The sequence below is a fragment of the Argiope bruennichi genome, chromosome 5, assembly GCF_947563725.1.
Source record: "Argiope bruennichi chromosome 5, qqArgBrue1.1, whole genome shotgun sequence".
Taxonomy (NCBI): Eukaryota; Metazoa; Arthropoda; class Arachnida; order Araneae; family Araneidae; genus Argiope; species Argiope bruennichi.
In genome coordinates this window covers 78,640,478-78,666,875 of record NC_079155.1, presented here as the reverse complement: position 1 = coordinate 78,666,875, position 26,398 = coordinate 78,640,478, and the positions used below count along the sequence as shown (strand labels likewise).

At 27.6% G+C, this 26,398-nt stretch overlaps 1 protein-coding gene across 1 annotated transcript in view; it reads right to left on the bottom strand.

The window, feature by feature from the left end:
* The window catches only part of LOC129968801 (glutamate receptor ionotropic, kainate 2-like), a 46,204-nt gene extending 21,029 nt beyond the window's left edge, over positions 1 to 25,175 (bottom strand). Inside the window, exons 1-4 of the mRNA XM_056083058.1 lie at positions 24,935 to 25,175; positions 12,940 to 13,095; positions 3,373 to 3,624; positions 179 to 384 (exon numbers count right to left, since the gene is read on the bottom strand). Of these exons, the coding sequence (XP_055939033.1) occupies positions 179 to 384; positions 3,373 to 3,624; positions 12,940 to 13,095; positions 24,935 to 25,013 (693 nt within the window). The 5' untranslated portion in view covers positions 25,014 to 25,175. The remainder of the gene's footprint in view (positions 1 to 178; positions 385 to 3,372; positions 3,625 to 12,939; positions 13,096 to 24,934) is intronic.
* Between the last annotated feature and the right edge of the window lie 1,223 nt (positions 25,176 to 26,398).

Sequence of the window (26,398 nt, the reverse complement as noted above, 5' to 3'; positions counted from 1 at the left end):
TCATAGAAATCGATAGCAAAAAGCAAGAAATCAGACTTAAAAATTTGAAAGATTAGATATTTTCTATGAAATATTTTTAATTATTTATAAAATATGTGGCTCATACATCCTTTGCGAAAAAGACGCAAGACTGTGGCTATTGAACTATTTCTGCAGTGATATAATTATGAACACTTACCGCTTTCAGAACATCATAGAGATGTTCTCTTGGAACGTCGAGAACAATTCTATATTCTATTACAGTATCTGCCTTTGACCTTGAAATAGCTGCACGTTTGATCTCCCAAAAGGTGTCCCGGTAGCTATCATTTCGAAACTGATACAGTTTAATATCCCACTTTTGGTTTTCACCTTCTTGTAGGAACTCTTTCAGGCGAATGATAGCTGAAAAAGTTAAATATTAACTGCATCTTTAGAAGAACCCCTCTGTTTACTGTTCAAAATGCAACTCTAAAGAAGAAATAAAAAATATACTTAGTATTTGCAAATGTATGTAAATTTTTTTCTTTTTAACGTAAATAAAAGTCATTGTGATGATATATGTATGTTCCATATCTCCTCCTAAACTATTTGATCAAATTCAGTGAAATTTGGACAGTAATTTAAGACAAGAGAAAGAATAATGTCAATCTTCTAAAATGAATTAATAATTCAATTAATTAAAAATTATACAAAATTTTATGATTTTTCCACAATAAAGAACAAATTAGTTTACAAGAAATATTTTATACCATTTTAAATACCACATTTTACCTGTTCAATTATATTAATATCATTCTCATAAACGATTTTGAAATAAGAAAATTATAAGTTCTCCGTTGCAAAAAATAATAAAGAATTTAATGATGATGATGATTTTGTAATGGTTATGCGTTTAATAATAATTAGACTTATGATAATGAATACAGCTTTGTAGTGAATTGGTATGAGCGAGGATAGAACCTGGGATTTTGTGGTTCGCAGCCGAGTAACACGATCACAAGACAAAAGCAATTGCCAGTGTTTCGTAGCTGTTAACTGGCTTATAAGCTTTTCACCACAGTACTCTCCCTCCAGTGAGTCCGAGGTGAGACTGTTGAGTGGTGATGTATTAGCTGCTGATTCTAATGCGCCTGTGCTCCTTTGAGTAGCGCCAAGCGTTATGGCGAGCGTGTGTGGGTGCGTAGTTGTTGTTACCTTTTTGTGTTGCTGCGTCAAGTGAGTCTGACGACTTTGTGTTGCTGAGTCAGGTGAATCTGACGACTTTGGGTTACTGTGGGTAGAACAACTGTACGAAGGTTGAAGGTTCATTGTCCGAGGTCACCAATGTAGCGGATTGGTATGAGCGAGGATAGAACTTTGTGAACCTTGTGGTTCGTAGCCGAGTAACAAGACCACAAGACAAAAGCAATTGCCTGTGTTTCGTAGCTGTTAACTGGCTTATAAGCTTTTCACCACAGCTTATATTTAGCATATACGCTATAGAAAAAAAATTCAACTAATCTACAGTTGCTAACATTTAAGCTATATTTATTATAATTAAAATTTCAGTTCATTAAAAATTGAGCCACATGTGGGTCTTTTTCCGTGATATATTCTGAAAACATTATTTCCCAAAAACTATTTTTACGCCATATTTAAAATTTAAAAAAAAAAATAGTTTCTCATCAATACTGATTTTATTTCTTCACGCAACGTTTTCTTCTATTTTGCAAAATTCAGTTTTTAGACTCATTTAAACTGTTCGACTCTCTAACTGATATATCTTCTGAAAACTCCTTTACTTCACAAGTATTTTAGTACTTATATGCCACACCATAGTGGTAAGGTGAGTGCATGATTAAGAATTGTGATGACTCAAAACGCTGGTTTTTACTTCCTTTGGAACAGCAATAATGGTTGTATGGTTAAATGGCCATATTTCCAATGGCAGGTTGCACTAGTTTCAAGAAGAGTTGGAATGTTAATGGTCATTTTGTAGCTGATCACAGTACACGGATTATCATCTAAATTATACAAAAAATACTTTTACACTACCCTTTTTCCATTTAGCGATCCATATGAAGTTGCCCTATACGAGAATTTATGCTTAAAAGTATAATGATAAATATAGCAAACAGTTGATTAATTGAAAAGAACTAATTGGAATTAATATTTTCATGAAAATATTTGATTCTATTTGTTGGATTTACTGTCATATTATCATTACAAACTAATTTAAATAAATATAGTTTTGTTTGTTCTCTTTTTTTTTGTTGAAAACATAAATTTATGAAAAAAAAAATTATTTAGTTCAGTATGAACTAGAGTTTTGTAGAATCATCTTTTTTTATAAAGAGATATTTTAGAGAGTGAGTGTGTGAGAGAGAGAGAGAGAGAGAGAAAGGGGTAGAGACTGATAGAGAAGTCTCATGATTGTTTCAAACCGATTTAAATTGGTTAATGACTTAAATTAATTAAGACAAATAATGATTTAAAAATAATAATGTTCTCGCATGAGAACTTGAAATTTGCGATCGTAGATTTCACTTTAATTTTTTTTATCTATTTATTTAATTTTTATCAGTATTTGTACTATTATACACATATTCAGCAAAACAGATTATACACCAAAGTAAAATTATAACCTTAAGGTCAATTAATAAAAGAATATTTTCTGTGAATTTCTTCTTGTAAATCGTTCTTTTCTGTAAATGCACTATTTTTATGAGTCTAACATTTAAAGAAATTTTACATCGTTCATTTTCTATCTGTTCGTCATAATTATTGATTTCAATGTTTCATAGGAATCTCTCCTATCAGTGATGTTCCTTATTATTTATGGGCTGCTGTTGCCGGGTGGTAAAATATTGGCTACAGAACCGAAGGGTTCAGGCTCGAGACTCGATTCCATCGAAGAAACATTGTGTAAGCGGGTCTGGTGCACATTAAATCCGTCGGAGACAAATGTCCTCCCTCTGATGTGAAATGGAATCTTGAAGAGGGAGTTTCAGCTCCGACGCCATCCTCAGCATCTGGCCGCGGTTGCAAGCTACGAGATCCATCCCAAAATATCCCTAGTGTTGGTGTAAAATGGCAAAATAATTGAATTGAACTTCTTATTATTTAGTTAGTGGAAGGGTTTTGTTAACATTAATTTCTCCATACCTTCGGCAGTCTACATATTAAAGTTGGTTTCATTTTTATTAGCTGTAACACATGTCTCTAAGCAAAAAAAAAACAACCTATTTTATGTTCATCCTGCATTATTTAATATTTTTTAACGAAATGGACCCTTTTCTTAAGCAAAATCTATTAGCAAAATAAATTTCTAAAATGAAAAATATTAAAGTATTGCTTTTACAATAGCCTTTAGTGATTCCTAAAATCCTGTTTAAGAAATTATAGTCTTACCATTGTCTTCTTCATAAAGCACTATGAATTCTTCCCAGTTCCATGCTTTTACAACACGCACGAAAGCTTCGCTGAGCTCAGAAGGTTTTGGATAGAGATTGATGGAAAGCTGATCCCTATTCAAACGGTATTCCCATCTGGCTTCTATATGTGGAACTTCTAAGTCGTCACAGATGGATTGGACATGCATACTGGAGAGTTCCATCTGCGGGCCGAAAATGGCACCAAGTCCTTTCTGGAGCAAACCGCAACCTGAAAAGAGTCCGACGCAATGACACCTTTGGAAGCTTATAAAATGTTTGTAGACTGCGAATTTCATTTAGAAATATGTTTTCATATAAAAGTATTAATTAAATTTATATTATTAAAAGTCGAACTGAAGGTTGATTAGAAAAGAAGGAAAGCGTAGATTTCTACATTGTTCCTTAGTTTTGTAGATGTCTAATATTGTATGCATATTGTAGCTTTTGTTCTGTTCAACATTTAGACCTTTAATTCTTAACTAAATTTGAAACATAAATTTCAGTAAATTCCTCTCAAATTATATTTTAAATATCAAAATTAAAATCGTTATGTAATAAAACAAAGTTTCCATTTTTTTTATATTTTATTTTACGAACATTATTGAAAAGTCAATATAAAGGTAATTTAGAAACCTTTTTGTGTATAAATATCCAGAATATTTCTAAAATGTGATAAATATATAATGCAAAGATTAGTTTCGAATTCTACCCATTACCTCGAAAATAAATCAAAGCAAAAATGACCATATTTTACTTCAAAATCTGGATGATGCATGAAAGTTCGAAATTGTTCAGCAGCATTGAAAAATTTAAAACTAATGGAAAGCCTTCTATTTAGCCTTGGAAATGAATATCTTTTAAATAGGAGCGGTAACACTGAGTGGTAAGTTTTTGGCCAAAATGGGTGCAAGAGTCCTCCAGAGACCGTTGAAAAGCCTCTCATTTTATTAAGTCAAACCAACTGGTAAAAAGAAGACTTGCCTCGAGGATAAAGCAGAGAGTACTTTTTGACTCTGTCGGTAAGCTATGGGCCTCACTGCTTGATGATAATAACAGTTGCTCCCAGATTTTCGTAGAAGTGCAGCTGTGGCACTTTTCCATCATAATACAGGCCATATCTGTTTGCCCGCGTACTTGTATTGGCTCTGGCTTTGTGACTCTCCCTTATGTTCTCTGTGCGGGCAACATCAAATTTGTGATGCTATTCATCTTGACTCGTGATCTGCACTTGCATTTTAAAATCGTAAAGTTCAGAAAAATTGGAAGGCTGGAGATCTAATGGCGCCATAACCAATCATCTGGGCATTTGTAATAAATAATAAATGTTGAGAGGTAACGAGTTAAGCATTTGTTTTTTTGTTTGTTCAAATATTCACTATATATCATTAATATTTTCTAATCCTTAAAACTATGTTAACTTATTCTCTACGATGACATTCTGTGGTGTAATGTGGACTGGTTAGGAATCTACCAGCGTGTAAAGATTTTTAAACACTTCAGGAACACAAAAATCCTAAAGGTTTAATTTCATTCTTTTAATCAAAATTATTCTGAATTTTAAAGAAGCTAAAATCTCTTGAATAAAAATCTAAACAATGAGTGCAATATTACTTAGCTCACTGAATGGCGCCAGCCCTAATAAAAGTAAAAAACAAAACAAATGAGATGTAAAAAGGTATTTAAAAAAATGTGCACTATGAGGTTAAATAACCAAAAAACAAACAATTAAGTGGCAACTGAAATATGAATTGCAAACCAACTACTGCAGCGAGTATGTTAAGAAATTTTCAGTACATTATTTTATTGCCGAATAAAGTAAAGAGGAATTCATCCACTTAATTATATTTATTTAGAGAATCATGAAAAATGTTATACTATAAAGTATTAGCTGTCATTGATGATCAGTTGTTCTTTCTCCCCTTCTTATAAAAGCATTAGTTTAGTAATGGTCATCAGTTTTGATGACCAGTAGTTCAAATGAAAGTACTGTTTTAAACTATGTAATTTGCTCAATCGACAAAACATCATGATTGGTTTGCTATACATATAAATTTGCAAAAAAAAAAAAAAAATAGTTAAATAGCCCCATTTGTGGAAACTGACGACTATGTAAAAGTGTTATTTTGCTATATTTCATGAAAGTGGACCATGATTATTAGTAACGTCATTTCGAATGAATGAATAATTGGTGATCAACCACCCAAAGAAATAATAATTGATGAAACTTGACGAATAGTTGGAGTTTTGGTACTGGTTTTTAACTAATTAATAGCTTTAATAACCTAATAATTTAAAGTATATGGATAATTATCTTATAAATAAAAATAAAAAAATAGCAAATTTTATAAATTTATATGTTTTTTTCTTATATAAAATAAACAACAAATATAAATATTATTCAGATAAATAATAAACAAATTATTTGGATTGAGCTTTTTAATTTTTTCAGCTATTATTATTCATTCGTCAATTCAATTAATTCATCATAATTATTCAATTTAAAATTCATATTTTTATTTTATCACGATGATTGTTGGATGCAATCTTATAAAATATAAGATGCGAAATGCATGATAGTAAAAAATAATTGAAAATGTTTCCGGGGACAGACATAGGATATAGGATCGAATATAAATGTATACATTTTATATAGATATATCAAATTTAGCACTTAATTATTTCTTAGGTAATAAATGGTTACTAAAAGAAGAGCCTTTCAAAACTTTAATAATTTTTTTAATCAACAATCAGTTAAAATGCTTACGTTTTCCTCGCTAACATCAAAGTGTATCATTGCACAAGAACGATTTTTATAACAATTAAAATTCAAAATTCATACATTTTCGTTCCTACAGATTTTTCTCTTATCTGAATTAGCTTTTAAAAATATTTTATAACAACTTTTGTACTTTTTATTGCTTTAGTTACCGGATTTATGTATAGGCACATTGTAACGCTATTAAAAACATCCTTATGTATGTATGTATATGTATAATACATCGTTGCTATATAATTAAGAGCAAATTTTTAAAAAATATTATGAAAATAAACTAATAAAACCTAGGACATTATCACTCTACAATTATTCAAATTATAATATTAATCGAGTTAGTTCGCCATGGTAACATAAACTACAAAAAGTAGATATATAAAAAACAATTCAACAACCATAGGACATGTTTCAGAACAATGGATTATTTTTTCAGAATGTTATAACTAAGCAAACAAAACACTGCTTCTCAGATAACACTAAAATGCAATGATAATACTAAACAGATAATTTAATAATAAAATATCTCAGAAGCTTTTTCTCACTCATTTTCTAATAAAAATAATTTTACTTTGACCAAAAATTCAGAATGTTTTTCATTTAGTAATATTTATTTAATTCTCGCAGTCTTCTATTTTTAGTGTTTGTTAACAGAGATGTAGAAAGTCTATCGTCAATCTTCTACCTTTCAACAGTTATCATACAGACTTGCTGCCAATTTTATTTAAAATTTTTATTGGCTATTTCATGAATAATATGTTTTTCCAAATAAGTTAACTCAAGATTTTAAATTGAGGATCTTGTATAAATTCGTTATTTTTGCAAAACGATGCATGAAAATATGAATGAGATTCACAGTTCAGAAACTCTCGCGAATCTTTAGAATTTCACTACTCTACTACTCCTTTTCAGGTTATTTTATTTAATTTTTTAACTACAGCTCACAACATTATTCAGTGTTTTTCCCCCATACTACACATATCGATTCTCACAATGAAGAAAAAGCAAAATATTTTCTAAATTCCTCGACGTTTTTAGAACACCCTTAAAGTAGTAAGGAACCTTACAAAATAGGAAAATAAATAATTAAAAATGGGAAAAAAATAGCTAATTATATTTTTTTTAAAGCAGAAAGAGAAGAAAAATTTAAGAAATTTGGAATCTCCAGTTCGAAATATCTCAGCGCGAAAATGCTTTGGGACTTTAATTAAGAACTAATTTTAAAAATAAAATATTCAGTGGCGATAACATAAAGATGAAAAATTTATTAATACAGTCTAAAAGTGAGTAAATATAAATCCAATATTTAAAAAAATGAATAATAATACTATATATTTAATATTATTTTTAGAAATTTTCTAAAATTATAGAAAGAACTAAGGAAAAATATTCAGTTTGCTTAAAAGCCGATTTTTTAAATTTTAAAATGGTGTAAAAATGATTTTTATTCAAGAATAAGCTCCGAATATGCTTGAGAGAGAAATTAAAATTTTATTTAATTTTTATTTAAAAATCAAACCAATGTTGTAGATTCTTTCTTGTGGAGCATCTACAACACAAAAAATAACTATGTACCAAATTTGGCAGCTTTATATCTAATGATCTGCTTTGTTGAGCATTTTGAAAGATTTATTTATTACTCAAATAGTAGGATACAATTTACAGATAATACGGCAACCTATGAACATTATAAACTAATCGCATTGATATTATATTTTCTTTTGCTTTTTAGTTTTCCTTTAGGCACATTCATCCACGTTAATCATATCAAGTTTACTTTACATTCATAGCAAAGTTGCAACTTTCTGTAATTATTTTCAATGGTTACTTTCTGTAATTGTTTTCAATACTTCTTTTTAACGAATTTTTGAAAAATCCTTTCTTATGTTTTTAGTCTGAAAGTTAAATGATCGATATAATGGACAAAAAGGAATAAAGAAAAATAAGACATGAAATGAAAAATAAGCAAATGAAACACCTGTCGGATATGTTCTGCAAGCTTTTGAAATCCTTCAAATCGTCTGGATTTTTGTGATTTATCAAAAAACTTCTTTTGGATTTAGAGACACTAGAGTTATAGAAAGGAAAAAAGATCTGGAAAATTGAAAAAATGGAAAATTGAAAGGCCGATTGTTTCTTTTTTTTTTTTTCACTTCAAAATTCAACTTTTTTTTCTCAGAGAGAGGGTTTTTTTTTTTTTTTTTTTACTTTTTATATAAATTTCTAATTGGATTCTGTTTCTCCTAAACAGGAACATATCTGAATCGTCGAATAGTTATTTTCTTTTATTAGAAGTCACTTTTCAAAAGAAAGATGCTCGTGTAGTTTTCTATATTATTTAGATAAAAAAAATGACAGATCTATTATAATTAACTATACATGTAATAAACAACAGACATTGCAAATCGTTTATTGCACATCTTTTATGACTTTTATTTTTGGACGAGTATTATCGGGTTGATTGGACAAAGATGAAATGCGTGGCAAGGGAGACTCGATAATTTATCTTCTGAACCATCACTTCAACATTTATATGATTTTTTATTAAAAAGACTACGAATAATTTATTATCCGAGACAATTTCCTAAACTAAGATAAAAGCGTTTAAATTCGGGATTGTTTGATTTATCAATAGCCCTTTGTCAACTTATCGTAAAAGTTAGAAAAGATAATTCAATTTTACTTTTGTAAATTTATCACAGTTTCATCTAATAATATTTATAGGCTGTCATACTATGTGTAAAATGCATCATGCAATATGTACGATTAAAAATCGTTTAAAATGCGCCAAAGAACAGGTTTTTTTGGATTTAGATCTACCAAATATGGCAAGTAGTTAGTTTTAAAGCAGTAGATGCTCGTTAAGAAAGAGTTTATAAGAATTTCCTTAAGATTTTGAATAAAAATAATTAAAATTTTCGCTAAATAACTTCGAAGGTTTATTTTTTGTATTAAAACTAATTTACATTGAGTAAAAAAAAATTTTAATATTAAATAACTGTTCAATGCTATCAATTTATTGCCATACAATTCAATTCTAATAATTTTTTTTCAAATTATTTTAAGTAAATTTTGCGACAATGCTTTTCATTCTTTTAATAATTGTTTATTCACAGGTGAATTGCAATGATATTAATAATATCTTTTATATTTATTAATAAATATACAGTATAATACAATGTATAAATAAATATATGACTCTTATAACAAAAAGTTGATTTTTTAAAAATAATATAGACATTGTTTCTAATTCTAAAACATTTTCACGCCACATTGTTTAGGACTGGAAATTCTAAAATTTAATTTAATTTAATTTATTATGTATGACTAATAGCGTTAATAACACAAAAGCATTACAAATTTTACAATATTATATTATCCAGTAGTTTTATACAGATTTTAAGCTTATCAATCCTCATAATTAAAAACTTTTAATCAATATTCCTGAATACTTTTAAGTTTTAAAAACACAATGTAATGGTATTAAAATTAGTAAAAATGACTATATTTTTATAAAAATTTCCTCTTTCCTTTGAACTTTATCTGTTGTGACCATATTATCTGAATTCCATTCTTGGGTAGATCGTATATATTAGATAAATGAAAAAATAAAACAAAAAAAATTGCAGAGTAAGAAAAGTATTAATTATTCAAAAAAAAAGTGGAAAATTATGGAGAAAAAACATAAATAAATTATTTTGCCTAATAGAAAATTCATTTGGTCACTTTATATGTACAATTATAGGAGAAAGAAACTTCTTTAGAAGCTAAATTTTTGAAAAATCATACCTAGCTAAATTTTTTCTTAGTATAAACTACTCACTTAATTGAAAAAACAAATTAATCCGGAGCATATATTACACAAATGCACATTTATCTTGTAACCTGAATCCTAAATTTCAATTAACGGCGTCTCTAATTTCATATGATGCAAAAGTAAGAATGTAAACAAACGCTGTTTTTCAATATTTTTGAGATTTTGTTTAATAGTTATTGTTAACGGACTTTACTTATGCGATCTTAGAAAATGAGCTAGCATCGTTCTCCGGTTTCAGATGTGTAATTAGAGCTAATATTAACACAATCAAACATTTTGAAACTTAATTGAAAGATTTCCAGTAAATTAAAATTTTCGTCTTTATTAAAATACATATAAATAAAATGCAATATTTCTGTTGATAAGACTTTTGAAAAGAAGCAGGTTATTAATAGAGTCTAGAAACTTAGCCACTGTTAGTCTGCCTGTTTAAATTGCCATAAAAGATAGAACTTTCTCGCATTGATTTGTTAATAATTACCTTAAGTCTTAATCAATCTTAAATGAATTTCTTGTTATAGTTGACATATATTTGTTACACAATATACCTTTCCACTAAGAGACTCTTACCCATATTATATATAATGCTAATAGTTAAAATTTCATAATAAAACGCTAAAAGTATAAAAATAGTTTATCATGATTTAACAAAGTTAATTATTCTGCTAAACCTTTAGTTTAGAAGATAGTTTCGATTTAAACAACACAAAATGTGTTAATATTACACTATTCGAATTAACGATACGCTGTAATATTCCTCAAATGAAATTTTATCATTGAAAATAAAATTATTATTATTTTAGGAACGACATTTAGGATTGCTTTCACAAAAAAACTATTCAAACACCTACTATAATAACCTGGTAGTATTTCTTTACATTTGCTCTTTAGATATTAAAGGCTCCGACCGTTAAATACTTATCTGCAGTGTGATTGTTTGAAATTAAGAATACTGCCCCCAGTTGCAAAATGAATATGCACTTGTGAAATATGCATCGGGACCATACGCCTAAATTCTGAGCTATTCTGCCTGATACAAAACTTTTGGTCGTCTTATGAGTTTTACAAAATTAGGAAAAGAAATTTCTCATTTACTTCATATAGTTAATCTTTTTAATTATTTTTTCAAATATCATCTATTTACTTTCAAGCAAAATCCAATATATATACGTATATGGGATCCATTTTCAATAAATCGAAATCGAAGCCAACTAAAGGTAGTAGCAAATTTAGGCATTTTGTTGCTTTATGCATTGCATATTATGAGGTCTGTCTTTTAATATTTTTGCACGTTTATAATATTATTTCAACATATTTTTAAATTCCATTCCTTATAAAAAACATTTTAAAAAATGATTACTACTGCGATAAAACTTATTTTTTCTGTCTACTACATCTCGGCCCAGCAATCGCAGGTACTTGCTTAGTCTGTCTAATCAGATATCGACGATTGATTCGGGACTGTCGCGATTATAAACAGGGAATGTCTAGTCACTTCAATTTTTCCAAATATTATTGTCCCATGGCAGCATTGCTCAAAATCTTTCACCGTAAAACCTTTGTTAAAAAGAAAATATTTGGATGTCCCCTTTGAGCTCTTATAATGATTACCGTCTAGATAAGAATCATTAGAAGGGAGGGACAAAAAATGGCGAGAAGAAAATTCTAAACACCCAATTGTGAATCCTGTCTTTTCTTCTCCCTGCCGCCAATACTTTTTTTCTTCTTTTTCCGTTAAGAAAAACATTGGCATCTTAAAAGCAGTGGCTGTATTTTTAGGATACGAACTCGCACACAAAGCTGACAGATGACGTCAGTTCAAAGATTTTTTTTCACTACTGCGGGAGACATCTATTTTTAGCCAGGAATGATACTTCGCTTTAATTCTAAACTTATTGTGCTCCCAACCACCAACAAATAGATGCATTTTGCGACCACGTGCCTCCATAGGTGCGTGTACTCTTCGATCAATAAGTTCTCGCTATTGAGGAAAAATAACCTTTCGTAAAGCTCTTCAGGATTTCATTCAGTGTTGTGAATGAACTCGTAAAAAGGAATTTTACATTGTTGCAATTTTTGAAACGCTCTTGATGTAAACAAAACATTTTGGGTTCAGATTTTTAGAGTAAATTAGACGCTTTTGGTACTAATTTGCTTGACCAGATGTTAGCATTTTAGGCTATTTCACTACTAATATGTAATTTTAGGCAATTAAACTACTAATTTTAGAGTAAATTAGCCGCTTCTGGGACTAATTTGCTTGACCAGATGTTAGCATTTTAGGCTATTTCACTACTAATATGTAAATCATATATTTAAATTTCACTTAGTTATTTGATAAGGTTGAAAAATATAAATTTAATGGAATCTTTCTGCAATAAATTATTGAGGATTCAAGTACATTAGGAAATGAAAGTGAAAATTGTATTAATAAAATAATGTAAAAAGGGCAATTTTTTTTTCACTCTTAGCATCGGCAAAAACACGTGATTAAATATTTTTATAAAACAATGGAATTAGTTTGAATATCATCATAGCAATAATGTTTTTGCAGGTTGTGTAGCAAATTGTATAAAAAATCATTTTTTAATAAAAGCAAAGAAAACAATACCGGAGAAATGACATTAATATCGTTAAAAATGTTTTTGTTTGTTTGTTTTATGATAGAATAAAAATTCTTTTTGTAAAATATTTCCTGAAGACATGGCTGAAAAATATTAACAATTTGTTTCATTTTCATTACCATAATTTTAATGTTGAAAAATTGGTAGCGATCTCAAATTTTGAAAACTAAATATCAAAAAGCTATAGATTTATATCAGCGGCATATAAAAATGATTGTAGAAATCTGTATTAGCGTTTCTGAGGAAGAAATTCTTCATGAAACTGGTAGACACAAATTTAAGCAATCGGGGCTATATTTTAATTTATAAAAATATGAATATTGATATACCTACATAACTCTGTCGCTTTTAAACCATCTTGGGAATATAATTTCTCAACCATAGCAAATATTCTTGAGTTTTTCAGCATTGTTTCATTCATATTGAGTCTGTCAACAGCAACTCTGAATGCCAATTCTATTTCATCGTCCTCTTCTTCAAATATGCCTCCTAAAAAAAATTTATCCATAAAAAAACTAATACTTTTTTCATACAAGCAAATGCTACAATAATTATGGCAATGCATTTTTGTATTATCACTATTCAGATATATATAGATAATCTTTAACTCCATTCATATTAATAAATTTCCCTACCTCTGAAAAATTATAAAATGTAAATGTAAATAAAATGTGTAAAGATAAATTCTTTAAAAAGCGAAATATATAATGTACAATAAATAAAATATTTCATTAGAATATAGATTTTTTTTTATATTTACAAGTGTGCAGAGGAGATGCTAAAGTAGTAATAAATTTAAAGACATTCTAACTACAGATATTATTACTTTTTGCAGACATTTTTGTAATAAAAATTTGAAAAAAAATTGTCTCATTAAATATTGGAGTGTTTAATGACAATATTTTATTTAATAACTGATTTTATTTTTTCATTATAGTTCATTATACCTCCTCATCTGATGAAAATATTGAACAAATACGTTTAGCACTTTTTCTTAACTATAACTATTGGCTATTTGAGATACATTTTTTAGCTACGAAATTCGGTTCTAAATTAGAGCTGAATAATTTTTTCTTGAAATAATTTCCTCCTACACATTTATAAAAGTTCAGTCACTTAATATTCAAAATTACGTCGTATATGTAACTGAGCCTGTCTTTTAGCATCTAATTGAATGTTGCTTTGCTAAGGGCTTAGATTTCATATAATCATATCATAAACTGAAGGAACAACATCAATTTGAAATAAAAAAAATTTGTTACAGAGGTTAAAAAGTATAAATATAAAATACAAAATACAGTATGAAAAGAAAAAATATAAAATACAAAAAAACTAAAGCAAAAATAAAATGTGAAAAATAAATTTATTGAAATGCAGTCACTCAAAAAAGTATTGGAACACTTGGCATGAATAACTACAAAGCTATTTATAAAACATTATAATAAAAACTAAATGAATCAAGAAATATTTTAACCTTTGATGTATAGTTTGTGAAGAAAATTCTATTGGTATTTTAGAATTATAATTTGATCTAGCTTTTCAAATATAATTCAAAGGCAAATACGAGACAAAAAAAAATAGTGGAACACTTTTGAAATGAGAAATTCAACAAATATATAGCACATCAGTGGAATTGAATTTACTATCATTTTCTTTGGATCATAATTTTAAGCATGAAAGTTTCAACGTATAAGATTTCTTATAGAAAAAGTGGCAAGAAACAAAGATAATCGGTTGATGTGCGAAATGTGTAATAAGTCATTGGAAAAATGGAAAATTATTTCGCTGTATAAGATATATCTTGATATTGAGTAAGGATAGTGTTTTTAACATTATTCACAGGTTCAAGAAAACAAATGATGTTAAAAACAAGCAAAGATCAGAGCATCCAAGGGCATTTACTGAACGTAAAGAGAGGTGGATTGTAAAACAAATTCACATTAAACCAAAAACTAGTACAATACAATTGACTCTTCAATGTAAAATTAAGTTTGAAAAATATGTAAATTCTGAAACTGTGAAAAATGTTTTAAGAAAACGTAAATATCATGTCAGAGTACCTCAAGCCTTACATCAACAAAGCAAATGGACAAAGTAGGCTGGCATTTGCTAAAATGTATGTAAAGCAGCCAAGAGAATTTTAAGAAAATGTAATATTTGTTGATGAAAACAAATATGTCGGATCAGATGGCAAGCAAAAAGTTTGGCGGAAACTAAATGCAGCTACGCATGCCAAAAATTTACAGCCTATTGTCAAATATGGAGGTGGCAATCAAATAGGCGGGAGTTGTATGGCAAGCACTGGTATCAGAAACTTATAACTAAAATAATTTAACTAAACTTTTTTGATGATATAATGAATAAATACGTCTATCTTGACATTTTCAAGCGAAACTTAAAGCAAATTCCCAGCAAACTTGAAATCTCAAAACATTTTAAATTGTACCAAGATAATGTCCCCAAGCATACTGCTGGTATTTGCAAGTTATGGGTCCTCTACCATTGTTCTAGTGTTTTTAAGATTCCTGTTCAAAGTTTTCCAGACCATAATCCCATTGAGCATGTGAGGAATTATTTGAAGCAAAGACAAAATAAACATCAAATTTCTAACAGACAGGATTTAAGAAAACACTTGATCCACGAGTGTGCCAAAATCAGTGGATCGTTTTGCAAAATATTACTCTAATCTATGCCAAATAGTTTACGAGAGGGCACAAAAAGAAAACATGCGGGTTTTTAAAGGATAATCAAAATGATCATATGAATTTATTGGCGACGATTATGTATTTCAAATTTACAGGTCATCTATTATCTATTTTACATCAGAACTAAGAAATAAGTTCTACTTGGATTTATTGTAATATTATCTACGTGGAACAACAATGTAAAACGATGCAGTATTCTTTTTTGATATCCAATCAAGTCAAGACATCTATAGTCCGTTCATTTAGATACATATGTTCGAATATAATTTCTTAGTAGGCAAATCTTTCTACTAAACTTCTTACTTATTTAATTATAATTTTCAATAAAGAGTTCACGTTGTTTGTGTGTCTTCTATTTAAATGACTCCAAACAAATTTCTTTTATGAAATCATAGTAAAGTATGTTTGTGTAGGTCGATAAGCAAAATCTGCTTTTATAAGTGAGTTTATTTTGCTGCTGATCAGTCCAGTAAATGTGTTTACGACACCACTCATATATATTTTTTAAGGTTGAATATTAAATGAAACTCATTTAATAAGCCTCAAGTGAAGAAATACTTTTTACTCTCCAGTTCATAATCTATCATGAAATTCAGATTCCCGTGTTTGTTTCCATTTTTCCAATTTACAGCAGTTATCCAAGAGTTCTTCTGTCTGTAATCTCTAATTAATGACCCTCATTTGCAAAAATATTTGTTGATAGATCAAAACAATAATTTTTAATAACTTTTCCATTTTCTAAAATCTTTTTCGCAATGTAGCAAAATTGCTCTTGGTAGTTCTGAACTCATAATCAACATCTATAATTGAACGCCATTCTTTCAATTTAACTACAATATTTTCATGTAGAAAATCATCTACATGTGTTATATATATATATATATCAACCAAATATCAAAGCTTATTTCCACATTTAACAAATATTCGGTCATTCGCAATTTACCTTTGTGTACGAAAATTAATAAATTATGTCTGTCCCTTAATTTATGGACGTTAGCTAATTCCCAATGATAAAAGGAATCTTTTTTGTATGAAAGTTATAAAACGCATTGTAATCGCCAGAAATCTGGTCCTTGAGAATTTCAGAATTTTGCGTTTTAAATTTCTCTGAATAATAATAAAAAAAATAACAACAATAATAAAAACAGTTTTTAAACAATGTTGTCTAAGCTCTGTCTTCAAGTGAACATGAGTATTCAAATATGCAACGAGATGCAGGGATGAAACTATTTTCCAGCCTTTTTAAAAATTTCTATTAAAATTTGACAGAAATATATCATTGGGAAGACTGTTCATCCATGCCAGCGTGAATGCAATAACCCAAAAGTTAAATGATAAAATTCATTATATAGTTTTATTATTATATTATTAAGAGAATCTAGCATGCGTGCCAATTTTGAACCCCGGACCTAAATATATGTGGCCCTTATGCATATGTAAACACATTAACTCAAGGATGCATCAAGCTAAATTAATTTTATTCGGTATGCGTTCTTATTATTAAAATCTTAAATCGATACCAAATTTTTAATATAATAAGTATTCGATACATACCCAATTTGTTTCATCATACCAAACTTAACACAGAGCCAGCCGTACTGTGCAAATATGCTAGGGAGTCGAATGCTCAACACTCACGATAATATATGGTCAAATGGTATTCGACCGTCAAAATATGCTATAATGTATAATATTTTGCTTTAATTTTTTAAATGATTTTTTTTAAAAACGCATTTTTAAATAAAATTAGACTACGAAACTTCCTTTTTTAAGCCAATAATCGCCAATATTATAACAATTCTGAACGGTAAGAGCATTATTTCTAGTCGACTAGTTTACTAGTCGTCACAGCTAAGCAGCTGGTTTATAGATATTGATGATCATTATTTGATTTAAGAGAAATTGTTTAGATATAACTTCGTGTCCAAAATACAGTGATTTTGCCAGATATTAAATTTGTGTTAATTCAATTACATATGCTTCATTCATTGTGTACGTGAATCTTTCTAATTGAAACTATTCCTATGAAATCATGAACCTATTAAAATGTAAATATCCTGTTTATCTATCTTCTAAATTCGACAGTATTGTAACTTCATTCTCTAATTTGTCTTGTAAACTACACAAATATTAAACAAAATCATTCTTTAGTTTTTTTATAATGGAAGAAAATCACATCATTAAACATTGGATGAAATATTGAAAGCGGTTTGAATTCAGAAATACAATTTACTGTTGGAAAAAAGAAGAAAAAAAATGTTTTTTTTAAAAAAAAGTACCAACATTGAGGAAAAGTTTGCAGGACAATTTCATTGGTAACATTAAAAAGCCGGGTTTTTTTTGTTTTTTTTTTGAATTTTGAAATAGTGAAAATTTTGTTATCAAGAAATCATATTTTTGGAAAAAAACGCGAAAATCTCAAAAATTTCGCTAAATTGTTAATTAATTCAAATTCTAATTAAAATTTCAAAACAAATCGCTTTGAGGTGATTCTCGCTCTCCAAAGTATAAATGTGCGAAATTTGGTAGCTCAAAGTCAAACTGTAGGGCCAATGCAACACCAACACACACTTCCATCCTTATTATTAGTAACCATTAGGGATTAGATGGTTCATCAGGGATATTGTTTATACTTAATTTTAGTTAAATCATTTAGATATAACTTCATGTGCAATTGCCACTCATTAAGGCTGTGTCACTATAATTATCTTATATTGCTTACTTTGTGTACATGAATCTTTCTAAAGAAAACCATTTCTGTGAAATTATAACACTGTACAGTTCATTTAGCCTCTAAATTTTGAGGTACTATAACTTCTTCTTTTTTATTCGTCACATAAACTAAATATTTTCTTTAAAAAAATCTTCTGTCTCTTTGGCTTCCAACAATAGAAGAAAATCACGCTATCAGATATGTGATGAAACAATGAAAACAGTTTGAATTTCAAGGTACAAATATAATCTACTGCTGGAAATTAAACAAAAAAAAATTGGAGAAAATTATTCCATTTTAAAATTACTATAATTAAATGAAAATTTTGAAATGTGTACAGTTCATTATCGTGCAATAGTATTTTCGTAAATTATCGCTGTAAAATGCAGAAATTCAATTTAATTATTAATTAAATAAAAATCTAATTAAAATGTTAAAAATTACTCCGACGTTTATGTTTACCTACTTTAGAATAATTTTAAATAATTAGAAACTTTAGTAGAGATTTGCGGTAACATTTTTCAAATTATCTTTTTTTGCACTTTTATCATCTCATAAATTGAAAGAATAAATAAAGATATTATCTTTTAAAAGCATTTCAAATCCTCCTCTTGAATCTTTATGATCATGAATCATTTCAGATGTATAAATTAAAACAGAATCAGGATTAACTGTACAGAATCTTTAAAAAATTTATTAAAAGAATTCTTAATAAATTAATTTTATTTGTTTTAAAAGAAAACTGTGCTACTTTTTTAAAGGAAAATTCTTTAAATATATTTTGAAAATATTCATCTTTAGCGATTTTTTTCAGAGCTATTACGAAACTACGGCTTGTTTCAGAACTGCGGCGAAACTATTGTTAGTTTCAAAACTGACTACGTTATTGTAATGCAGAACTGTTTGACAATGTTTTGAAACTAGTCACCTTTGGAGACCAGCTACATCATCAGGAGTATTGATAATGTTTAATTACAATTAAATCTCTCTTATATGATATAACATAATGGAAAGCTGTCATCACTGGAAGAAAATAACGTGATCAAATATTTGATATAAATAAAAAGAATTTATATTTTATCTTAACAAAAAAACTATTGTTAAAAATTTTGTAGATGAAAAACTGTATAACATTTAGATTAGAGTCATTAAAAATGTAATTTTTAAAATATTTCAACAATATGGAAAGAATTTTTGTAATATATTTTTGAGATTTCTTACTGAAAAAAGTCCAAATTTTACTTGATTTTTAATTGATTTAAAATTTTAAAAAAAAATCGTCTCGAGATTCATATTTCTAGCTTTTAAATTATATATCTGCCAAATACGACAGATCTTGGTTAAATTGTTCTGGTTTATAAAGTACTGAAATACACACACAAAGGCACATAAACATATTTCCTTATATTATTAGTAGAGTTATTCAGAGAAAATTTATTAACATTTAAATAATGTTTACATTTTCGCAATTTTTGTTTATACAATTACTTATAAAATGGGACCTTGATAAAATTGAATTTTCTCTCAACTGAAATAAAGTCTTTATTTATGGCTTAAAACTTTCACGGAATAATAATATTAAAAACGTTTTGCGAAAATTTTGATTCTACAGCAATATTTAGAACTTCCTGTCTTTCTTTCTGTTTATAACAGTTTAACACTAATCTTACATTCAGGTATTTTTAAAAATCCAATTCACAATCATCTTGCCAAACTTAGGACAGGTGCCCTCCAAGTGATTAACTGCAAGGAATTAAGATTCAATTTTTCAGCAAGTCGTATTTTTCATAGATAAATTCTTTACTGTCAGTTTTCAAAATAAACTAGGAAGAGCTTTGTAAATCTTTGAAACTTCCTTGTTACTTCTTACGGCTGTAGTGACTTTAGCTAAAATTATAATAAAAAAATGTTGTATTTGAAGCAAATTTAAATGTGGCAGTGAATTGCTAAGCAAAAAATTTATTATAAATTTACTTGAAAATTTATTTAAAAATTTACTTATATTTAGCTTATTAAAATTTTTCTGCATTTAAGTTGGGCTTTTAAAAAATGTTTCTTCAGTAAAAATGCGTTTTTACTTCTGCCATTAGTTTCTAATAGTTTATGTATGGGATAACGAAGAATAAAGCACATCCTAAACTAAATCATCTGCCATTTCTTTTGCATACTGTTTAACAAAATATTCAAGATGTTTTTTTTTCATATTATTACTATATGCTTAAGAAAAATTACCATGAAATTTAAATCTTAAAACAAAGTATTCGATTTCTTTAAGTCTGAATCTCTGAACGGTGAAAACAGGATTTTAAAAAAAATATTAGATATTATGCGCATTGTTTGATTAAAATCGTATGGGTGCACAGAAAAAAAATTACTTCACGGTTAAAATATTTTCTTAGCGATTAAATAAGAGTAAAACGATTCAATTAGTATACCAGTTTAAAAAGCATTGAAAAATACATATATATTCAAAATATCCGAAACATGATAAAGATTTTAAAGAATTGAAATCAATTTTACACATTATTTTTATTATTATTTCAATATTAATCCCCTGCTTTAAACGTAATGTAACATTGATATGTGATCTCAAATTAGAAGGAAGAAAAGTCTCTACTAATAATAAGGAGGGATTAGTGTTCATTTCTGTGTGTGCATTGGCGTTCTATAAACTATAATTTAATAATTACTGATATTTTTAGAACTGGGCATATATTTTTGAAGACGGAAATATGCACTTCGGGGTGAATTTTTTTTTTAATTTTTAAAAAGAATTTGAATTATTTTAAAAGTACAGAAATTTGGAAGTTTTTATACCCTAGCTTTATTGCGTTTACGTCAATTTAAAATTTAAAAAAAAACATTTTTATGATATTATTCATCATCAATGTTTCCTAATTTTATTTAATTTCTAAAAATATTTAAAGTATATTTTACAACAATATGTTTAAAGGTTGAAGGGAAGCTCAAATCGTTTTCATTGTTGCATTATTTCTCATTGTTGATGATTAAGAGTGAGTATCAAGATGAGTATTTTTCATGTTGAATAGCTTTCAGTATAAGACATGCTTTTAATGAAAATTTTTTAAAAAATCATGTTGTGCTTGCAATTAAGGTTTCACTTCAAAACCAAACATTGATGAAAACTTTTTAAAGTAAGCTCAACACTTCAAACAATTATGAAAACTTCTTTAAAATATGCCCAACATTTTTTTATCTTTCCAGTGACATAATTGAACGTATGAAAATATGAACCGAAAATTCAGAAATGCTTAGCACAGTTGAACAGAATAGTATAAAGACTGTAAAATAATATATTTTTGGCAAAATTCGAAACTAAAAGTGTTTTGAAGAAGTAATTCTTAAGATCAAGTTATAAAAACATTTAATTGAAATTTTTAGCAACCATTAATTTCGGCGAATCAGCAGGACTCATAAGTTGGGAATTTATAAAATAAAATCCAACAGTAATGCATTAAGGATTATAATTTACTTGAAAATGATAATAACATTGTTTTATTAATTAAAATTTGTGGAAATGCAATCAAGCTTAATGGGAATAAACAAGGTATTGTAAGGAATCTGCAATTGAGTAGTCAAATGACTATAGAGAAATATTTAGAGTTCACAAAAATATACTTGAAAAATGAGTTCAAAGAAAAAGTCTAATAGTTCAAACTAGTTTTTTTTTTAAATATCAACAATTAATTTAACTTTCAAAGCAAAAGTTAACCCTTTAATTTGTTTAATAACTATGCTATTCTTAATCTAACCAACAAAGAATAATTTTTAAAAAATTACCGATTTTATTATTCACTAATAGATCTAAGAGTTCAAAATGAAAACAAGTTCTTTTTTATTTAAATTTCGATTTGAAGTATTTAATAAACTTATCTGTCATTAGAACAGATTAACAATCTCATTGGTTCATAATAAATATTAAAGCATGTAATATAAAAATAATTTATTTCATATTAATATAGAAGCCGGAATGGTGAATTTTATTAGATAATTATAAACCGAAATCCGTAAACGATGTGTCATGCTTTTTAAATATGTGTCATCTGAACATCCGTCTTTGTATGATAACAAACATCTGTAGGTAATTCTTTTTAAGTCTGGTGCATTCTCTTTTCTATGCATTTTCGGTTTTAAGGAGGAAGATAGGATATGGCTTAAATGTCAAAAAAAAATCGGATACGAATAGAGGACGATTAATTTTAATTATTAATTTAGGAATTTATTAATTCGTACTAAATGAAAAATTTTAAATATAAAATACCTATAAATAATGCATTTGAAATTTTTTCTTACAAAGTAATGAAGGATTAAAGGTAAAGGATTAAATATATGAACATCTTTGAAAAATATATGAGCAATTTCATTCACCTCGAGAGTTTTACGATTTAATTCCAATCGATGCAGAGTGGTATGAAATAATTTACAACTTAAAAATATAATGAGGTGTTTTTAAAAAATTAAAGTCACAATAAAGAATTCCTGGAAATAAAATAATTTTAGCTCTGAAAAAAATGGTTGCATTTTCGAAACAGCAGTGAGAAACCACATAAAAGAACCGAAGTTGAAATTATTATGGGATTATTTCGACAATATTATTTTAAACGCAGGAAAAAAAAATTTTCTTTCCATTTAATAAGTTGCAATCTCCAGGAAAGACAAAAAAAGTTAAACGGTGGAAAGTGATATTAGTAGCCCCAAATTATATTTCTGATATTTACTCATGCAAAAGAAAATTGAAAATTCTTTCAGGATAGTGTATCGATCTAATAGAGATTTCGCATGTAAAAAACTTATTTATTGTATTTATTTTTAAAAACTACTAATAAGCTGCAAATAACTTTAATAATATAGCTGTTTCATTGAATCATACCTTGCAGTTTATGTCAAAGCTTCTGGGACGGTATCGTTTTTTTTTTTTTTTTTTTTTTTTTTGCTTTTAAAAATTGATTTTTTTTTTCTAGTCTTATAAAATAAATGGTTATGATTGCGGAAATGTATAATATGTATAGTTTTAAAAGGCTGAAAACTCATAAAATAACATTTGAAAATGTATCTTATGGGAGTTCTATGGTAGAAAGATACAATTTTATGCCTGTTACACAAAACATGATTTTCAAAACACATAGATGAAATTTTTTTATTTGTAATCATAATCTCATGCTACTATAATTACTAACTTTATTTATCTATTTTAAACCTATTTATTTACGCCCAGGTATTTTGAAAAGACAATTTATAATGAAAAATATCATACTTTTAGATTTTCAAATTACATGACAATAAATATTTTCAATTCTTTTTAATTTTGAGTATATTAACTGAAAGTGAGGTCATTGCATATATACTCACATGTTATGCCAATTTTGAAGTGATTTTATCTAGAATTATTTTTGCTGAATGTACCAATTTTTGGCAATGAGCATGAAGATTAACAAATCACTATACATATTCGAAAAAAATATTTTTATGATTTTTATAGTAAAAATACTCATCCGTTCGATATATTGTAAATTTCACAATTAATACAATATTTCCTGAAAACTCCATCTATTTACAACTCAAATTTCGGTAATTTTCGTTATCGGAAAATAACCCAGTTCCCATAAGTGAATTGCTTATTGTTTGCTCACAACTGCATCGTCATCTCTATCTTACATTTTGTTTTTATTTAAGATAACTTATTTTGGTCTAAAACTGTTTTAAGCGGAATTATTAGAAATTATTTTCAGTAGAATAATCAGAAAATTTTGATAATAACTCAAATTAGAAAAAAATAACACTCTCAGTAAATATCTTAAAAACATTCATTATAAAATTAAATGTATTACATATTTTATTTAGGTATTACAAAATGTTTTGAGCCCATTTACATTTTATTTGATAGTAAAAATATTTGTTGGAAAATTAAAATCGTTAGAAAAGATAACATTTGTTTGTATAATTAAAATTGTCCTAAAATCTTCATCCTAACAAAAAAATGATTAAAAAAATTTGAGCAAACACTAATATTTTAGTTATTATAGACCGATAGATAATGGCATTAATTAATCCGAAGCTACTAATGGCGCTTGCCAACTAATTTGTTAATGGTCCATGACACTCTAATCAAACGGATTTAATCTTTGTTAGAAACTGTCGATTTAGCAAAAGCGAAATGAATTCAGATGTAATTTCATTGTTGCGGATCATTTGCTTATCTTTTGCATTAGGTAAAGATTGCCAGCACGGATATTTCATTCTTTTGTCTTCTATTGAAGTTTAGAAAGCATTTGAACAAATTATGCAATTTCTTCGTTATTAAAGTTCAAGTAAAAATTCAACAATCTATTTGTTAGTAGTTTTCAAATTTTCTAACGCTATATTTATTATCAGTAAAAATATTTCTTCTCTTTCTTTCTTTCTATTAGCCTTCCCTCGTTTTGTTATTTTTATCTAATTAGATGCTGTCTTTCTTTCTGAAAATATACTGTCTTATTGATTCCGTAAAAAATATATATAGAATACTTGAGATTTTTGAAGATTATGTGCAATTCTGTATCGAATTACAGCGTCTTCGAATGATTTAATTTAAGCTTATAAATATGGGAAGCGTAATTCGATGCCCGCATGCTGCATTATGCGATGATTAAGTGTGAAATATAATTTTGGATTTTATTATTATTTTTTTACTAAAAAACAAAATGCTTAAAAGCAAAATAATAACCAGGTTATTTTAAGAAGTAATTAATTAAAAGTAAAACTTACTTCCAAAATTAATACTGAATCATAAATTTGATTTATTAAACAAAGTTAATATCGAATTATTAATCAAAGTTCATATCGAACGTATAGCACAACAACAAAAACAACATGTACCATTGTAAAAAGTCTTCAAATACTAAAATCTTACCAATATGAATGCGGCCAGGTAGAGCACAGCACAATCCTATTACCGCAAAAAAAGCTGTAAGCCATTTAATCAGCTCCATCTTTTTCCTCTGATGTTTTCAATTTTGCATCATAGTGTCAATAAGCCATTGTTTGAAACATCAGAGGTCTCTGAGCTCAACTGCTGGAAGTAACCGCATTCGGTGTTCTGGAGGCAGATGCTTTCATCCTGGCTGTGAGTTTGTTTGATACTGACGTCGGCTGGTGGGAGTGAAGCCTTAGAAACTTGGAGAAGGACCCAAAACTTTTATTTTTGTTTTTTTCACTGGAGTGGAAAGAGACCGCTGGCATGAGTGACTAATTTACCGTTCATCGTCGCCGTCTACTACTTCCAGAGGGGATAGCACCTGTCTTACAAATGAGAAAGTCGTGGTTCTCAAAGGATGGATGCGGTAGACGTTGATGAATGTTGAGTTCAAAGGTGCTTCGGTGAATTTGATGTTAAAAAGAGATGAAATCTAGCTTAATTTATTACGTTAATTAATATCCCAGATATGATAGGACTTTTCATTTTTGATGAAATAATTTTCTTATTCTTTTTATTTTAATTCTATTTTTCGAAATCTAATTATAATTTTCTATTTATTAAGTTATTTATCTATTTAGTATTAAAATTTAAATTTAAATCTTAAAACTATTAAATGCAATCACAACATGGAAAGCATATTATGTTGAACTGAAACAAATGTTTATTACATTATCATATTAATATACAGACAATCTTTCATGAAGCGAAAGAGAAGATTTAGTTTATTATGTAAAAATAAAGTTTTTGAAATTCTTTATTTTTGTGCGTTACTTTTTAAGACAAATAGTTTTATAAAATTTATTATTACTTCCTTTTAAATGTAATCAAATAATAAAAAAGACTAATAAGGAAAAATTTGTGATTTAAAATGTTCAGATTTTATTCTAGCTGAACCTTAACTTGCTTTTGTTACTAAAAGTCAAAAGATATTTTTAGCATGGTAAGGTTTACAGGTTGGTATACTGTCTGTAAATATCGGCGTACGTGATACCACATGTATTATTGAATAAAACGCTGTGTAGGGAAATCACTGGACCGATAGCTGACTTTTTATGCTCGTGATTGACTTGGATGAGAATGCATGTTAGTAGCTCAGACAATGAAGCTGAAAATCTCTTTGCTAAATTAGGGAATTTTATAGATTAAGAAATTACTATTCCAGCTCCCTACTCATATGTAATAAAAGAAAAGTATATTTTTATTCATTTATAATTTTTTAAATATGAAGATAAGTGAATCAATTTTAAAACTTTACCAAGCACTTCCGATTATAAATTTGAATCTCTTTATTTTTTAATATCATATTTCATATTTTATTGCCATATTTCAAATTCTATTTTTAAAATACAAAAATTAAAATACCTAAATACCTTAAATATTTTTGCAATTCTCAAAAAT